The 18043-nt window shown below is 36.1% G+C and overlaps 1 protein-coding gene across 1 annotated transcript; it reads left to right on the plus strand.

The window, feature by feature from the left end:
* Window positions 1-12796: 12796 nt before the first annotated feature.
* Window positions 12797-17179, plus strand: LOC145116691 (protein serine/threonine kinase). The gene is made up of 14 exons (XM_079053021.1): window positions 12797-12975; window positions 14342-14475; window positions 14572-14618; window positions 14758-14828; window positions 14910-15023; window positions 15107-15282; window positions 15364-15452; window positions 15555-15672; window positions 15764-15837; window positions 15927-15974; window positions 16075-16243; window positions 16386-16508; window positions 16598-16699; window positions 16770-17179. Exons 2-14 carry the CDS (start codon window positions 14392-14394, stop codon window positions 16953-16955), a joined length of 1401 nt encoding a protein of 466 aa, XP_078909147.1. The 5' UTR covers window positions 12797-12975; window positions 14342-14391; the 3' UTR covers window positions 16956-17179.
* Window positions 17180-18043: the final 864 nt, after the last annotated feature.

Consider the following 18043-nt stretch of genomic DNA (forward strand, 5'->3'; position numbering starts at 1 on the left):
CACCACTTTTTAAGGAGGGGTAAATTGGTTTATGAACTTAAATTTTGTATGTTTCTTTTAAGCTTCACCACTTTTAACCATTTATTAGCTTCACCCTTCAATGTGACCGGCAAAAGTCGAAGCATCACCACATCTTTACTCACGTTTGGTTCATTGAAATAATTTGAAATATCCACCACCTCTTCTATAACATCCTCCACTGACACGTATCACAATATTGTCCGCTTTGGGGTCCCGGCACTAAAACTTCCCAGGGGGTCACTCAACCCTGGATTTCGCTCGCCCGGACACACTTAATTGTAGTGTTCTTATGGGATCTGCTGCCCTCACAAATTTAAAACGCCTTGTGGTAAGCAATGTATCCACACTCCTTATAATGAATGTTTCGTTCTCCATCCCAGCCGATGTGGGATCAGGTGCAATCCACCTTCACCCCCCATTATAGGGTTCGACGTCCCTTTCGAACACATCGACCCGTGTCCTAGCTCTGGTACCATTTGTAACATCCTCCACTGGCACATATCACAATATTATCCGCTTTTGAAGAAGAAACACATTTTGATCACGTCCAGTTCTCACGACGTGAGTTCTCTACTTCACGTCGTGAGCAAGGTTTTTATACACGATTCAAACATTTAGTTCTAGACTCACATTGTGGCTCTTTATACTCACGACATGAGGTGTCATAAAAATGTGATTTTGCTCTTTCTTTAAACCATAAAATGTGGCGTATGTTTTACCACATTACAATGCATTGATTTGAAGTTTCTTGCACCACACTTTTTGGAGTTGCGAGTTTTTGGTTCACACTTTTATTCGACAATATTTATGAGTAGCTGCCAAAGTCTAGTTCCAGTAGAAATTCAATATGTTCAAGCTTTTCCACACCATTTTCAAGAATTCGATCTCGCCACTACCACATCAGGGGAGTCTGTTCCAATTCTTCCTCTTTATTTATATGTTCTTTAATTGTTGAAGTATGCAATGGGGACATTTCATCATTTAAGTGTGGGGTAGGGGGTTGAATTTAGGAATGAAAGCGTACTGATAAAAATATTGAAAAAATGACTAGGATTTTAAAAAATTATTAGAAATATTTTAAATAATAATCTAAAATTGAACCTAGTTAAAAATTTGTTATATTGAGATCTAGGTCGCTAGTGTTGTGTGGAACAATCCGATGCGAGTTTCAATGTTTATTTGAGCCAATATATGTTATAGTGTATTTGTGGCTTCCCTATCCTAGTGAAATCATGGAACAAAAACACGACATCGCTTAATTTGAGGGCCATAATATGTTTAACATCGTGTACCAGAAATGTATCCATGTGAGCTAAAGTAGTCATTGCACCTTAGACTAATACCTCTAACGAATAAGGGTTGAAGTTAAGTTCCCTTTCTTAAGCATATGTTTTATACGATTTATAGTTTTGAGTGAAAAAAAGTGAGAAAAGAAAAAAGTTATAGAAAAAAGTAAAAAAAAAAAAAAGTTGCAAAGTTTTGAAGAATAAGAGTCTAAAAAACTATGAAGATCAAAAAATATCATGAAGATAGACTCCAAATTATCAAAGACTCAAGAATAAGGCGAAAATTTGCCAAGTATTTGTAATTTTTAATTTTTAGGTTATTTTTCCATATGTATGCTTGGGTGTTTAACCAAAAATACCTTGGGGTTAAGAACGTTTTATGGGGATGGATTCGGAAGGATGCATAAAATGAGTGTTGTTCAAAATAAGTAAGGAAGTGTTTATGAAGATTGTGAGTATTTAGGATTGGAGAAGTTCTTAGGAAAATTTAGACACAAATACATGCATTGCAGTCTTGGAGTAATGGAAAGGCTCAAAATGGACTGTCTTGTGCGATGTTGGTAGCTAAAGTCTTGATATGATAATAATGAAATCAATTTTGCTTGAGGGAAAGTAAAAGACAAGTGTGGGGTATTTTCATATTGTTATATTTACCGATATATGTAGGCATTATTTTAATACATTTTAAGCTATAATTTCGTTAATTGTAAATATATTTGGTACTTATTGAGTTAAATTACATTTTGCAGCAAAATATGACATTCTTGAGGAAAAAGGACCAAAACCAACAAAAGCTGGAACTTGGAAGGACTAGAGCTGAGCTGGGAGCTTAATGTAGCTTAAAAGAAGAGAAAAATTAGTTAAATGCAGGCTCACGATGTAAGAATTACTTCTGACGACGTGAGTACAAATTCTTACAGAAGATAAATACACGGAATGTAATTTCCTTGCCGAACACAGATTATACTGAGATCACAACGTGAGCCATTACTGCTCACGACGTGAGACGCTATATTTGGAAACTATAAATATTCATTTACCTATTGACTCTGAGGAGGTTGGATCTGATATTCTGGAGAGATAATCGACTTTAGAAGCTAGAGATCTGCGAAAAATAACCCTTTGGAGGAGAGAACACTTGAAGATTGAAGATTTGAAGATCACACATCACATTCGGTTTGCATTAGATAACAATGTCGAATTCTTGTGTTTTTGTGTGCTTATTTTCTGCTATGAATAACTAATCATTAGGCTTTCGTTTAGTGTAGTTGAACCCTAATACTATGTTTAGTTTCTAGCTTATATTTGGATTTTATGAAGTTGGTTAATGCATGTGTTTGATTATCATTACCTAGAATGTTAAAGTTTGCATCTTTGTTGCTTAGATTCAATTTAAGTTTAGTTTAATGACCATTTGAATTGCATGAACTTGTTTACCTAGTAGTTTATGAACATTAAGTTGTTAGAGCTAGGATTGATCACATCTTAGATTAAGTAATAAATGTAACAACTTTAACTGTGTTGGAGAACATTAATTTGATCACAATTATGTTTAACTTAGATATATCTTACATATCTCAGTTATCATTAATAATCAATTTTGTGTTTGTTTGTGTATGATCATTACATAGTAGTCCATAAATTGGTGAAAATATTAGGAGATCAGATCAAGATTGCTAATTACAATTAAATTGGTAACCAACTGAATAAATCCATATTTAGAAACTACACATATGAAAAGGGGGATTCGAAACTAAATGGAAGTGTCTTCTAAATATTGTTTACAATTGTTTTAGTTAAGTGTTTAGTTTTAAGTTAATCTGAACTTGCAAAATTAGATAAAACCCCCCCTTTAATTATTGTTTTTAGATTAATTTTAGTAATTATATTATTATCTAAATCCATTCTCTATGTTCGATACCCAACTTACCTAAACTATTCTATAAATTTGACTAGGTACACTGCCTAAGTGAAATTAGTTAGTTAAGTAGGTTAGGATTACAAATTTAAAACTAGGCAGTATATAAATTGCACATCAAGCGTTGTGGTTGTAGGATATTCAACATTTGGGACACCTTGCCAATTGTAATGGTATTGTGGTTATGTCATCCAGGGCCAGTGTGCAACGCACATAAAAGTTCTAAAGACTCCTTTTGGGATTAGGAGTTTTAGTGGGACAGTAAGGTATCATTAGAGATCCATTTAGGTTTTCCAAAGTTTGGGTGCCCTTAATTCATATAATTATAGTGGATGTTAGTAGGTTGATGTTCAACAATCGTTTTAAGGATCAAGATTGAGAATTATGTAGAACTCCAGTTTGCCATTACTTGAAGAATTGAAGATATCAACGTCGGTGCATGTGTTAGGGATAGTTGGTTAGGCTCAGGTCGAGGATTGCGATGAAAATCTCTCTGCACGTTCTTGTTTGATGTAAGACTACGGTTGCCCCATAACATTCGTTTGGTTGATGTAAAACTATGGCTGCCCCATATCATTCGTTTGGTTGATGTAAGAATATGGTTGCCCCATAACATTCGTTTGGTTAATGTAAGCGTATGGTTTCCCCATAACATTTTTTGGTTGATGTAATACTATGGTTGCCCCATAGCATTCTTGTGTTGCCGCATGTCTATGGTTAGTCTATAGCATGTGTAGGTTGATGTAGGGCGACAGTAATATGCAACCGTTTACCTATTCCCATGTGGAAATGGGAAGAGATCACCATGGATTTTATCACGAAGCTACCTAAGACGGTGCGGGGTGTGGATTCCATTTGGGTTATTATGGACAGGTTGACCACGAGTGCACATTTTATTCTGATTTTCGAGAGTATCTTCGCCGAGAAATTATCATACATTTATGTGTGGGAGGTGGTGGTCAGGCACGGGGTACCGGTATCGGTGGTCTCGGACCGCGATGTTCGTTTCACCTCTAGATTCTGGAGGAAGTTTCATGAGGAGTTGGATACTCAATTGCATTTTAGCACTGCTTACCACCCCCAAACCAATGGTCAGAGCGAGCGGATGATCCAGACGCTCGAGAATATGCTTCGGGCATGTGTATTGGATTTCGGAGGAAGTTAGGATACTTACTTCCCTCTAACAGAGTTCTCATATAACAATAGTTCTCATGCTAGTATCGATCGACCCCCGTTTGAGATGTTGTATGGTCGGAGGTGTAGGACTCCAGTTTGTTGGGGGGAGGTTGGACATCGAGTTATGGGAAGCATTGAGGTGGTGCTTAAGACCACCGAGTTGATTCAGCAGGTACATGGCAGGCTGCGAGTCGCGTAGAGCCATCAGAAAAGTTATTCTGACCGGCATCGATCGGATCTCGAGTTTCAGGTGCGAGATTTTGTTTTTTTGAAGGTGTCACCATGGAAGGGTGTTATTCGGTTTCGGAAGAGGGGCAAGCTGGGGCCCCAATTCATTGGTCCGTTCAGGATTTCTGCCCGAGTTGGTAGAGTTGCTTATCGATTGGATCTACTAGATGAGCTCATTCAGATCCACAAAACCTTCCACGTGTCTCAGCTTTGGAAGTGTGTTGCTGATGAAGCCACAGTCGTTTCCTTGGACGATATTCAGGTCGATGGGAGCTTGAATTACGAGGAGAAGCCCATTGCAGTTCTGGACAGAAAAACAAAAGCCATGCGGAACAAAGAAGTGAAGCTATTTAAGGTGCAATGGCAACACCGGAAAGGCTCAGAATGGACGTGGGAGCCCGAGGAGGAGATGAGAGAGCATTACCCAGGATTGTTCGAGGCGGCGGACATCGAGGACGAAGTCTGATTCAAGTGGGGGATATTTGTAATGCTCGATTTTGGTATAAGATTAATTCTCTAACTAATCGTATTTTTCAATTTGGACTCGACGAGTTGGAAGCTCCAACTCGTTGTGTCGAGAGGGATTTTTTCCGCGGATATTTGTGGACCAACTCGACGAGTCGGGGTGTCCCAACTAGGCGAGTTGGCGGCTATGAAGAAACCCTAAATTTTAGGGTGTTGCACCATATTTAAAGACCTTAAGTCCCTTGGCTGGCCTCCTTACCAACCCCCTATCCAGAAACCCTAATTTCATGCATTATCCTCTAAGGTTGAGTGTGTGAACTTGTGGTGAGCTTAAAGAGTGGTTTTTGGTATTCTTTGGAAGGAGCTTTGAAGTTGGAGGGTCCTAGTTTGGAAGGAGGGATTTAGATCCAGAAACTCTCCATTTGTTGCAGTCCTTTTGAGGTATAAAGTCGATACCTTGCTTTGTTATCATCTAGATCTCTTGGTTTGATGTTTTATCTTGATTATTGGGTTATGTTTGGGTTGTCCAAGAAGTAGAGGGTTCCAGGGGTTATTATGTCAGATCTGACCCTTTCATGACCTCTTTTGGCTTAAAGTTGCAAGCTTTACTAGGTTCTAGGTCCCATTCATGCAATAAGTCCTTTATTGATCCATTGTGAGTCCTAGGGTTACTTTCTAGCATGCATGGACGTAAAGTTGGAAACTTTACGTGATTTTCCAGCCTTGGGATGCTAGATCTGTGTTTTAGGGCTATGTTTTGAGGGTTTAAGGGCTTAATGGGTCAAGTCTCACCCTTTTGAGACTAGGGTTCGAGTTTGGGCTCATTGTGGTGGTTTCTAAGGGTAAAGTTGGAAACTTTACCCTTCTAGACATCATTTTGAAGGCGATATGAGTATTAGAGTGCCTTGATTCGATGGAATCAACTTAATGCATTAAGATGTTGAATTTCTGGCTAACTCGACGAGTTCACTAGTGAACTTGGCGAGTTGATGAGGGTTTTCCCGATCTATACAGTTAACGAAGAAACTCGATGAGTTGAAGGACAACTCGGCGAGTTGGGTCAACTCGGACCGCTGACTTTGACCTTTGACTTTAGTCCTTGACCAAGTTTGACTTTTAAGGGGTTTTAGGGTATCTTGGGTTGTATTTAAGGAATTGTTTCTATTTAGGGGTTAAGCAGAGCTGATATTCGGAGTCGGGACCTAGTCAGCTATCGTTCGGTATTTGAGGTGAGTCTTCTCACCACACTCATGGGTCGAAGGCACCAAGACCGGCCCATTAATGGTTACGATATGATTTGTATGGGAATATGTAATTGTTTGTTATTGGATTTATATGTGGACTTATGTGTAGACCATGGGAGGAGCCCATGATATTTGGCAAGACCATGGGAGGATCCCATGGCTCAAGGATATAAGACCATGGGGGTAGCCCATGGCGTTCCAATGAAGACAATGGAGGGAGTCCATGGCAAACTTATATGTGTTTATGTGTGTGCATGGTATTATGTGATTATATGATTCGAGTGTTTGGGAAACTCACTAAGCTTATGCTTACAATTTTATTGCATGTTTCAGGTACTTCTTCTGATAAGGGCAAGGGCCCGACTTGATGGCGCGACATGCATTCCCCCAATGTTTTCATACCTAGTTTTCGTACTCTGAATATTAAAATGATACGGATATGTAATGTGGTTTTTGGACATCTTGTGATTGACATTTATGAACTTAAAAGTTGAAATTTTCTGAAAATTTTGGGTTGTTACACTCTGCTTGAAGTTTTATAGTTTTAGGTTGTTGGGCGTCGACGTTTGGGCTGATGGGGCAAACTCATCTTATGTTTAATAGTAAGTAGGGCGGTGAACCCACAAAGAGATCGTTGCACACTTGAGTCGGTATGGGAGTTTAGACACAACATGAGTTTATGATTTGTTCATTGGTATGCTCGTGGGAGCGGTAAGATGGTAATGACTTGTCAGAAAGTCAAGTGAGCAGCGGAAACCCTTTTGGGCATGTTTTCCATGTTAGGGAATTGCTGTGCGGTTATGATCAGTATGCCATAAGCACTTGTTGTTGGGTACAAAGTTATCCATGTATGACTTTGTAAATGGTTTGACTTTTGTAGACCCACTTGCATGTGGTAAAGTAGTCTTGTGACATGAGAGATAGAGATAGAGAGAGAGAGAGAGAGAGATGTAAACACCTCTATATAAGGTGGGTTCATTCCACATGTAGAGGTGTGCTTGAGAGATGTAAAATTGAGAGTGTTAGTGTGTGTTAATTATGTAGATTTAGATCTAGATCCTTTTTTGTAACACCTTACATAATCGAATGCATCTCTTAAACACAGAAATCACCGTGTTCTTTGTGTGTTCTTTAATTCTGCATGTCAAACCAATGTTCATAATTCACATCAATTGGTATCAAAGCGGGTCTTCGAAGATCAACATGATTTTTTGAAGAAACGATTTCTCGGTTTGGCTAAATTTGTCACAATTGGAGCATTTATGGTGAGTATCTCTATGATCTCTCTAAATCTCTTTGATTCGTGCTTACGTTCTTGAATTTTTGATCATTTTGACTCATTGGATCAAATATGTTTTTGAAAAACCCACTTGTTATGGTCCAATAATTTTTTTTCAATTGATCAAGCCCAATCCAATCTAATATTCGTGTGTTTGATTCCAATATCAAATTGTTAATATTCATTTGAATCAAATTTTGGCCCAAAAACAATCAGTTCACTGTTCATGAATCCATATGTTTTAGCCCAAAATGATAATCTGACCACTTTTTATATTGAGCCCAAATTTCGAATCATTTACTGTTCATCAATCGATTTAGTAGCCCAAGAGCATATCAACATTGTATTCTTTCGTTGATTCATGTCGGTGTCTGCTTTATTCGATGTTATCGTCATTTCATCAGAGTTCAAATCTTAGAATTGAAAAGTTCACTTCATTTGATTGCTTCAATATCTATGCGATTGATTAACTTGTTTTTTCAAAATTCATCGCATCTCAAAACCGATGTTGATTTTTGCTGGATAATATTGAGAGTAAATCGATTACTTGATATTCTCTTGATCGATTGTGTTTTTCTCTTGATAAATCTGATTTCATCGATCATATTATCTCTTTAAAGGGGAACAATATCTTATTTGATGAATCGATTTGGATGTTTTGATATATAAGAATGTTTTTTTGGATGAAGAACAAGTGATGAACAATTGAGGAACTTCATGAATTTAGTGATTAGTTATGTATGATGAACTGATTGAAAGTCAAAATTTGATTTAGAGTACATCAACGACATGCTTAAATGATGCTTTGAAGGTTATCAAAGTAGTAATTCTTGATCGATTGGTCAAAGTCGGATTTGATTTCTCGTCACTGAAATTGAAAGTGACGAAAAGAAACGAAGAATTGATGGTCGAATGCTTTGAAATTGGAAAATGTACTGGAAATCGAAGGTTTGGGAATCAAATTTGATTTGGGACACAGTTGATTTCAATGTGTGTATCAGGTCGTTCGACACCTTGAGGTCAAGAATCTTTGCATAATGTCGGCGAGTGAAGATTCGATGGGTCGAGAGTAGATGTTGATTGTTAATTGGAGTCGAACTCGTGTATGGAATGGGTAGATGAAGAGATTAAAGTTTCGAAAGTCTGTATATGGGTTGATTTCGAATTAGATGTCGATGTCGACTTGTGAAGATGACTGGGAAATTGATAATCGATATTTCAATGGTTCAGAGTCGATGGCATAATCACGACTTCGAAATTAAGTTGAATTGAGAATTCGTTATTGATGGTTAATAGATTGAGAACGAAAGGTTGTTATCAATTGGGTTGAAATCGATTCGATTTTGGAGTTGATGTTTAGATGTCGATGCCTAATTTTTAAAAACGAAGCCTTGTGTTAGTCTTGATATCTATAGTCGAAGGCTTGGAATCAAGATTTCGATGTTGATGGATTGGAGTGAGGATACGTTGTCGATGGTTATAAGTTTCGAAAGTTTGGTTGTGAGAATCTATCAACTAACGAAGATTTTAGTGGCTCATTTTCTAAAGATTGATAACAAGTTGGGAAGGAGAATGGAAGTCTTCGTTATCTGGTAAAACGAATTGGGGAAGAAAACATAAAGGTTTCGAAAGTGGACCCTAAAGTTTCGAAAATTTGACATCTTATACCCATCTTCGAAAGTTGGATTACTTTTCGACAGTTTGGAAGCAATAAGGCAGAATTTTCGAATTTGGTCCCTACAAATTTCGAAAGTTTGACAGTTTGTACCATATTCGACATTTAGGGTAATTTTCGGCAGTTTGAAAGAAAAGAGGCAAAAATTTCGAAAGTAGTCCCTGAACTTTCGAAAATTTGGCAGACCATACCCAAATTTCGAAAATGGACTAATTTTCTGAGAAATTGAAGAATGTACATTTCAAGCTTCTGCAGTTAATGCGAATTGACGCTTTCTACCCAGTTTCACAAATGGGGGAGAGTTTCGCATTTTTTGCTGTTTTGGGCGCACCGGGTCACTGCAGAATTTTGAAATTGACAATTTCTACCCAATTTTGAGACGTTTTGTTAAAGGCGGTCCGTGAAAGAAGCTAAAAATTGGATATTTTTTGGATTTCCCAGATTGAAGCAAAATGTTTATGCCATGTGTTAAGGGGGACTTTTGGCTAGAAAATTTCCGAATAGAGCACTTTCTCATTCCTTTCTTGGTTTTATAATCATTTTTCGATTATAAAAAGGGGGATAGATTTATATGGAAATTCGAAAGTTGAATTTTTCATATTACGCGGACTTGAAGACCGAAGTGACCTCGAGTATTTGAAGTTTATGAAATGACTCGATTGGAAATTTGGAAGTGATTTCGGTTCATGATGGGTTTGGATTTATTGAAGATTTTTGGGATGTGTTTTTATGCTCAACTTTAGGGTGATTATTTGGAGATTGAGAAACTCCTAATTATCCGTTGATGCTCGGTTCGTATGGTCGCACATTCTAGAACCCAAATTGAAGAATCATGGAAGAATTGAAGATTTAATGTTCATCTCTACATGTGTCACGTTTGAGGCTCGGCTCGTGAAGTTGCTCGAGTTTGGAAGATTTGAAGCGGGTCATCCATTCCTAACTTTGAGGGGGAGAATGTTGGGTACAAAGTTATCCATGTATGACTTTGTAAATGGTTTGACTTTTGTAGACTCACTTGCATGTGGTAAAGTAGTCTTGTGACATGAGAGATAGAGATAGAGATAGATAGATAGATAGATAGATAGAGAGAGAGAGAGAGAGAGAGAGAGAGAGAGATGTAAACACCTCTATATAAGGTGGGTTCATTCCACGTGTAGAGGTGTGCTTGAGAGATGTAAAATTAAGAGTTTTAGTGTGTGTTAATTATGTAGATTTAGATCTAGATCCTTTTTTGTAACACCTTACATAATCGAATGCATCTCTTAAACACCGAAATCACCGTGTTCTTTGTGTGTTCTTTAATTCTGCATGCCAAACCAATGTTCATAATTCACATCACTTGTTCCTTAGTGGATGGCAGTGTTCCTAGTCAGAGGGACTTCCACATATATATATATATATATATATATATATATATATATATATATATATATATATATATATATATATATATAAGGCGAACATTAGTTCTAAAGTATGATTTATAGGATTTCAGACCGTTGGATTTTTAGTCTTGTGAAGTTTATCGTTGGGCTTGGTTTGTGGTTGTGGCATTGGAGTTCCCCGTTTGAATGGTTTCACTATGAGATTGATCAAATCGTCGGTAGTGAGAAAGGTAATCGTTCCAATTTGAGTAATTGCATATGGGTGGGCTAGATCTGGATGTTGTGTAGGTCCTGGAAGATCTCGTGAACCTTTTTGTTGAATGCATTGTATTAGTGAGTGGTTTGGAGAAGTCATAAAGGATTTGCGTAAAGGTGGTTTTCTGCAATTTGGCCGAGATAGATTTCGAGGTCGAAATATGAGTTAAGTGGGGAAAAAATTGTAACATCCGATTTTTAGGAACGCTTTTATGTATTAATTGGAAATATTAAGTTTTTGGAGTTCTCTTTGGGTAGCAAGGTGGCGTATTTAGAAAGTGTGATGCGACTAGGTCGAGGTGCGATCTTTAATGAAACTCGCGGTGCGAAGGGCCAGATGGGTCAAACCCTAAAGGCCTTGGTAGTTAGGCATATTTAAGTGCACAATTCCCTATAGTTTTGTCATTTGTCAGCCTCCACCTCCAGAGAACATTCTCTCATCAAATCCTAGCCCTCATTTAATAGTTTGTGGTTTTGGTGTTCATTTTGTGAAGATCAAGGGAGAATAAGATATAAGAAGTGTTTTGGAGTGTGATTCTTTGGTATTTCAGCAAGCTAATCTTCTTCTGGACCTTTTGTGAGTATAAAGCTACCACCTTTATGATTTTGTATTGTTAGATCTAGGAGATGGTTGGCTTGGAGGCCATTTTGGTCCTTTTATCATTGTGTTCTTGGAGTTTGAAGAACTCTGAAACCTAGTGGTTATGTTTCAATTAACCCTAAAAGTTAGATCTTAGAAAAAAAAACTCTTTCGATTAACCCTAACTTCGTTTATACTATGCAAAAATGCAAAAGGCTCAACGTCTCACTTCTCAAACGATGTGTGACACCCACAAATACCTACTCCGACAGGCAACAACGAGTCAGCGACACCCATCATCACCGACGTCAACCCACCATCTCAGGTTTGTTATGTTCTTGTTTTTCGTCTTGGGGTTACTTCTAGAGTTCGCATTTCGCAATCTGTGCAGTTAATAACATCACTATCTTGGTGGGATAGCGTTTCGTGAGCTTAGCCAAAATAGCAGTTTGGAATAGCGTTCCCAAATAGCAGAGCCGCAAATATCACCGAGATTGACCGTTATTTTGAACTCGATATCCCGTTTTTTAGAGCTATTTGACCTTAACTTGTTTTTAGGTCTTAGTTACTTAATTATGAAAAAACAAATTATTTCTATTGGATTAACCAACTATTCTTAGCCTAAAAATCTTTTTTTACACACGATTGAATATGAACTTGAAGACAAGATTCAACGTCTCTTCGTTTTTTTTTCTTGACGAGGAGTCATTCTCCTCCTGGTCGATCGACTCCCACTATCAAATTAAGAGGGTGTTTGACTAAGCTTATTTAAGGAACTTTTTAATTTACTATCGATTTCACATTGATATAAGCTAAAATTAATATTTTAATAAGGATTATTAAAAAAAATGATTTATAGCTGTTCTATACAAGTCAGGTGGCGTTTGGTTTGCAGAATGTTTTTGAAGAAATTAGAATCTGTTAAGGAATTGGAATCTGCCAGGAATTGGAGGTGGTGGTGGCGACATAGGGGTTTTATATGTAGTGTTAATAGTAAAATGAGTAATATGGTAACATTCAACATTTTCACTTGAAAGAAATTTTAATTCCTTAAATTTTTGGATAAAATTTATTTTACCTCATTGTAAGGAAAATTTGACTCATTTAGAAATCAAATTCCTAGCTAACAGTTGAACCAAACAAAGAAAAGTTATGAAATTAGATTCTAATTTCTTCTAATTTCAATGATTCCACCGAACAAAAAAATACTTCATTTTTTTTTTTTTTTTTATTATTTTTTTTTTACCCAACTTATCAAAAACTACTTATTCCTATTGATTTGAGAATCCACCGATATGCCCCAAACCCTAATAAAACCTTACTCACTGTACCTACGATTACAAACAGCATCGCCTCTCGCTATTGCTCCTCACGTCAACTCTCCCCTGCTCGTCATCGCCTCCCCTGTGAAGCCACTGGCCGGAGACCTTCGATAGCCACAACTCCGTCGCACCTAAGCCCAGGTTCCATTTTTCTTCCTTCTTTTCTGCTTTCTTTGAACTTGGCAATTGATGTTGGCGGTCGATTTCTTTTTATTAAACCTGTTTTCTTTTCCTGTGATTTCCTTCTTTACATACGAAATTTCTGTAGTATTTTTTTAATATCAATCGGCAAGTTCAAGTTCTTCTCTGGAATTCTAATAGGTGATTTCTTACTTTCGGTGACAATTGATTTGTTATCTGTTTGCTGCTACTGATTTGCTACTTGTTTGCTGCTACTGATTTGGTAATTGTTTTTGCTGTTCAAATGTATGAAGTCTGATGTGTACAGTGTTCTGTAAAAAAAGAATGTGTTTGCAGGCAATCTGTTTGATCAAATGCCTGAGAGGGATAGTACTTTATTAATATGCATGTTTTCACATATCAATTCTAATATACAAGTTTTAATGTTTAACTTTTGAAATTTGATGTTGGTAACTTGGGAATGAGCAATAGATGCTACTGATTTCCTCCTAGTGTTTTTGAATGATGTTCTTAAGATCCTTATATGTAAAAGGAAGTCCTTTTTGGTCATTTAACACATATAAACAGTTTTTTTTGCCAATAACTAAAAAAATGCTTATCAGCTTCTGGCGTTTTGACACCTTACAAGCTAATCCAAACACTTTTTTAAAAACTCCATCTGGACACCACTATAAGCTAATAAGCTATAAGTTAAAAGTGCTTATCGGATACTGATTTTTTGATTGCCTGCTTCTTGACTTTTGGTTCTCTTTTTGTTCTCTACTGCTTGCTTGTTGACTTTTCCAGTTGCTACTAAATTTGTTATTGCTGTGAATGCATAGCTTCTTGAGTTATTTAGTGCTTGCTTCTTGAATGTGTGATTCACTTGGTTCTATGTTGACTTCTGGAACTACACTGCTATGATGAGTTAACGACATTGCTAGTGCCCTACTGTGAAGGAGTTGAGTTTGGTAATTTGTAATCTGTTAATCTGTTATATGCAGTTGAGGGGCTAATTGGTAAACGATAAATGTTATGTAACCCTTTTTTGTGTTATGTGCTTACATATAACTTTTTGTGATATTAATTCTACATGGTGTGTGTGTATACTCAAAGAAGAGTTTCTGAGTCCTCTTGCATAATTTGTATATGTGATGTTGTTTGAAGCTTTATAATGAACTGAAGATTGTTTCTCCAAGTTATACAAGAGTACCACAGTGATAATCAAATTGAGAAGTAGATAATGATTAATTTATTGTTACAAAACTAATCTTGAAGGTAAATGTAAGATTACATGTTATCTTCAATTTTTTCATTTTGTTTTAGTTAGGTATATGATACTAATATTTATCTTGAAGTGGATTTGAACCCTAAATTGGATTTTCAGGTGATCAATATTTACTTAGTAGAGAAGAAAAGTGCTAAAACAAAGGAGTGATGAAGCTTGATGTGAATGTTCTTCGGTACCTCTCTAAAGATGACTTCAGGGTTCTCACTGCTGTAGAGATGGGAATGCGCAATGTAACTCACTATTCACTAATACTAATTAAAATCACTTTTGATTTTTTTGACTTTTCTCTCATCTAAATAAAAAAAAACTTCTTTTTCTCTTCTCAGCATGAAATTGTACCTGTTGAGCTCATCGATCGCATTGCTTCACTCAGGTAAATCTCTAATGCTTTCCATTTCCATTTTTTCAATATCTGTATTAATACATATCTGTAGTTCCTAATGATCAACTATTTTTTGTTACATTACATGCCAAAATGATAACAAACACTAGTTTTTTTTGGTTGTGTATAGACATGGAGGGACTTATAAGGTGTTGAAGAATTTGCTCAAGCATAAATTGTTGCATCATGACTCCTCAAAGTGTGAGTAATACGTCTGTTTTGACTTTTAACATATAACACCTTTTCTATACCTAATGGGCATATTTGTCTTTTTTGGTGTAGATGATGGGTTCAGGCTTACCTACCTTGGTTATGATTTTCTTGCTATAAAGACTCTGGTCAACCGAGGTGTATTTTCATCAGTAGGACGTCAAATTGGTGTGGGGAAAGAGTCGGGTAATACAAAAATTCTTTTAATTTCACACACACACACACACACACACTTACACTTGTTTATTCTAATATGGCTTGTTTTGAAGATATATTTGAGGTTGCAAATGAAGAAGGTGAGATAATGGCTATGAAACTACACAGACTTGGTAGAACCTCTTTCAGAGCTGTGAAGTCAAAGCGTGACTATTTAAGGCACAGAAGCAGCTTTAGTTGGCTCTATCTCTCTCGCCTTGCTGCTCTTAAAGAGTTTGCTTTCATGAAGGTATCATTGCAATTGTAAATCTTAATGATCTTGTTTCTTATCAGTTATTCATTCCATTTTTTTTTTTTTTTTTCTGAGTAGGCATTACAAGAACATGGGTTTCCTGTTCCAAATGCAGTGGATTGCAATCGCCATTGTGTCATAATGTCCCTTGTTCAAGGCTATCCACTGTAAGCAATCTCCTATTAAATCTTTATTTTTGTAACATATTTGAAAAGAAAGTAATGGTATCCTATATATATATATATATATATATATATATATATATATAGTGTGCAGGTGAAGGAGTTGCAAAATACTAACACCATTTTTGAGAAGATCATAGGCATTATTGTCCGTTTGGCAGAGCATGGCCTTATTCACTGTGACTTCAATGAATTTAACATAATGGTATTTATTTAACTTTGTATTTGAATTTTATTGTTAAATTAAAAAAAAAGTTTGCTATCTGGCTTACTTCAATTATATATTTTTGTTGCAGATAGATGATGATGAAAAAATCACCATCATTGATTTTCCACAAATGGTATCTGTATCTCATCGAAATGCAGAAATGTATGATGATTCTAACTTACAAGATGGTTATAGCTTTAACATTCAATGTAGTAAAGTTTGATACTATGATTTAATATATGTGATTTTAGGTACTTTGATCGTGATGTTGAATGTATTATCAAGTTTTTCAGCAAGAGGTTTGTATATTGTAATTGATGTTCAGAGCTCTGAATAAATGCTAATAACTTGTATGGTATTATTATTGTTTATTAATAAAGTAAAGGTGTTGTGATCCAGATTCAACCTATCTTTTGAAGCGGATGCTGGTGATTCAGATTCAGATTCAGATGCTGAGTCAGATAGTATAAAGCCTCGGTTTTCTTCAATAAAGAAAGCTTCTGGTTTTCTTGATAAGGAACTTTCTGCTAGTGGTTTTAGCAGGAAGGAGCAAGCTGACATTGAAAAGGTAGTATGATGCATTCATGCATTGATTGATGTTGGCTTTTATTCTTTTGATGAAATGATGATTTGAAATTCTAACTATATATATATATATATATATATATATATATATATATATATATATATATATATATATTTGTATGTAGTTTACTCTTGAGAAGATTCCTGGTTCTGATGATGAAGAAATAGAAGAAGAAGAAGATGAAGGAGACAATTCCAATTCCACCTCAGACATCCAAAACTTTGATTCTTTATGCTCATTGACCAATGTACAGGCTTCTTTATTTGTTACATAGTATTTTATTATCAATAAAATCCATCACCTGAGTTTTTTTATCTTTTAATTATATTATTCTAGGATGAAGACCAAGTAAAGGCTTGTGGAAATGGTGGCAAAGTAGAAGAAGAAGAGGATCAACAACAGCTCTCTGAAGGGAAGCAGCCTGTTACAACTGATCTGGTAATGTCCAACCTCTGTATGGATAAATGATGTTTATTTATTTATTTTTAAATTTAATTGTTGGTTGCAGGTGGAAGATGATGATGATGGTGAACTTGGGGAGCGTCTAGCGAGGCAGAGACGGCGTGCTATTCAAGCAGCAAGAGCAGGAAGGAAGGGCAGCAATGGTTCAAGAAATGCATATAAAGACAAAGGTGCTAAATCCTCTCATAATTCCAAGATCCAGAAGCAGCAAATGGCTAGTAGTCATTGGTGATGTCAATCTTCTACTACATGCTCACACAGGCCAAAACAAAACAGAGGGCATATGCTTTCTTTCAGATTCAGTTTCTTAGGACTTAGGATTTGTCATCAAGAGGATATATGTTTTTGGGTCTTACTAAAACTTACTCCATACTTTTTTATGTAATATTTTTATAACCTGTATCTCTAATAACTTGGGCGACATGTCACAATGCATTATACGTAACTATATTTTTATAGGCATGGAGTATTAAAATTAGATGAGCGAGTAAGGATAAAATCACTCATTTTTTTGATCGACTTCATTAGGGATGAGTATCTAATCCGGGACCAAACCATATTTACCTATAACTGGGCTGGTTCCCGGTTCCAATGTTTTCCATATTTCGGTTTTCGGGTAAGAACCGGACCGGACCGGAATATGTCAAGTCTTTTTTTTTTTTTTTTTTTTTTTTTTTTTAAATTATTATTATTATTATTATTTTTATAAATCGAGGACGATGTGAGGTTATGAGGCATATGCACATTCTCTGCATTCGTTCACTTTTTTTTGGCTCGCTCCTTCCCCTTCTTTTCTTGATTGACGACAATAGGCAACACCAAAAAAAACTACCTAGCATTTTCTACTTACTCCTACTCTTTAATCTCACATTGTTTTTTCACCTAAACACCTCTTAAAGTCCGAAAAACGAACTTGTGTATTGCTTCTTCGATGGTGATTGGAAATTGGATTGGTTCATTCATGGAAGACGCTCAACATCAAGTAAATGCAATTAATTTATGTTTTCAATGGTGTAATGTTGATTTTATAATGTTACATCATGATTCTTTAATATTATTCATGTATGAAGTTTGATTGATGAATGATTAGTATTATTATGTTGAATGCCTAATGTTGATTCTTCATTGTTACATCATGATTTTGAATGCATTATGTTGAATGCCTAAGTAAATATTTTTACTTTTTTGTAGTCTAGGATGACAATATATTTGTTGATAATACCTCACATTATTGATGATGATGTTGATACAGACAATGGAGAACAGGGGACTGAAGATAATACAACATGACAAAGTACTTTACCATCTAAAAAACAAGCT

This window comes from Lactuca virosa, chromosome 5, assembly GCF_052849685.1.
Source record: "Lactuca virosa cultivar CGN04683 chromosome 5, Lactuca_virosa_CGN04683_v6, whole genome shotgun sequence".
Lineage (NCBI taxonomy): Eukaryota > Viridiplantae > Streptophyta > Magnoliopsida > Asterales > Asteraceae > Lactuca > Lactuca virosa.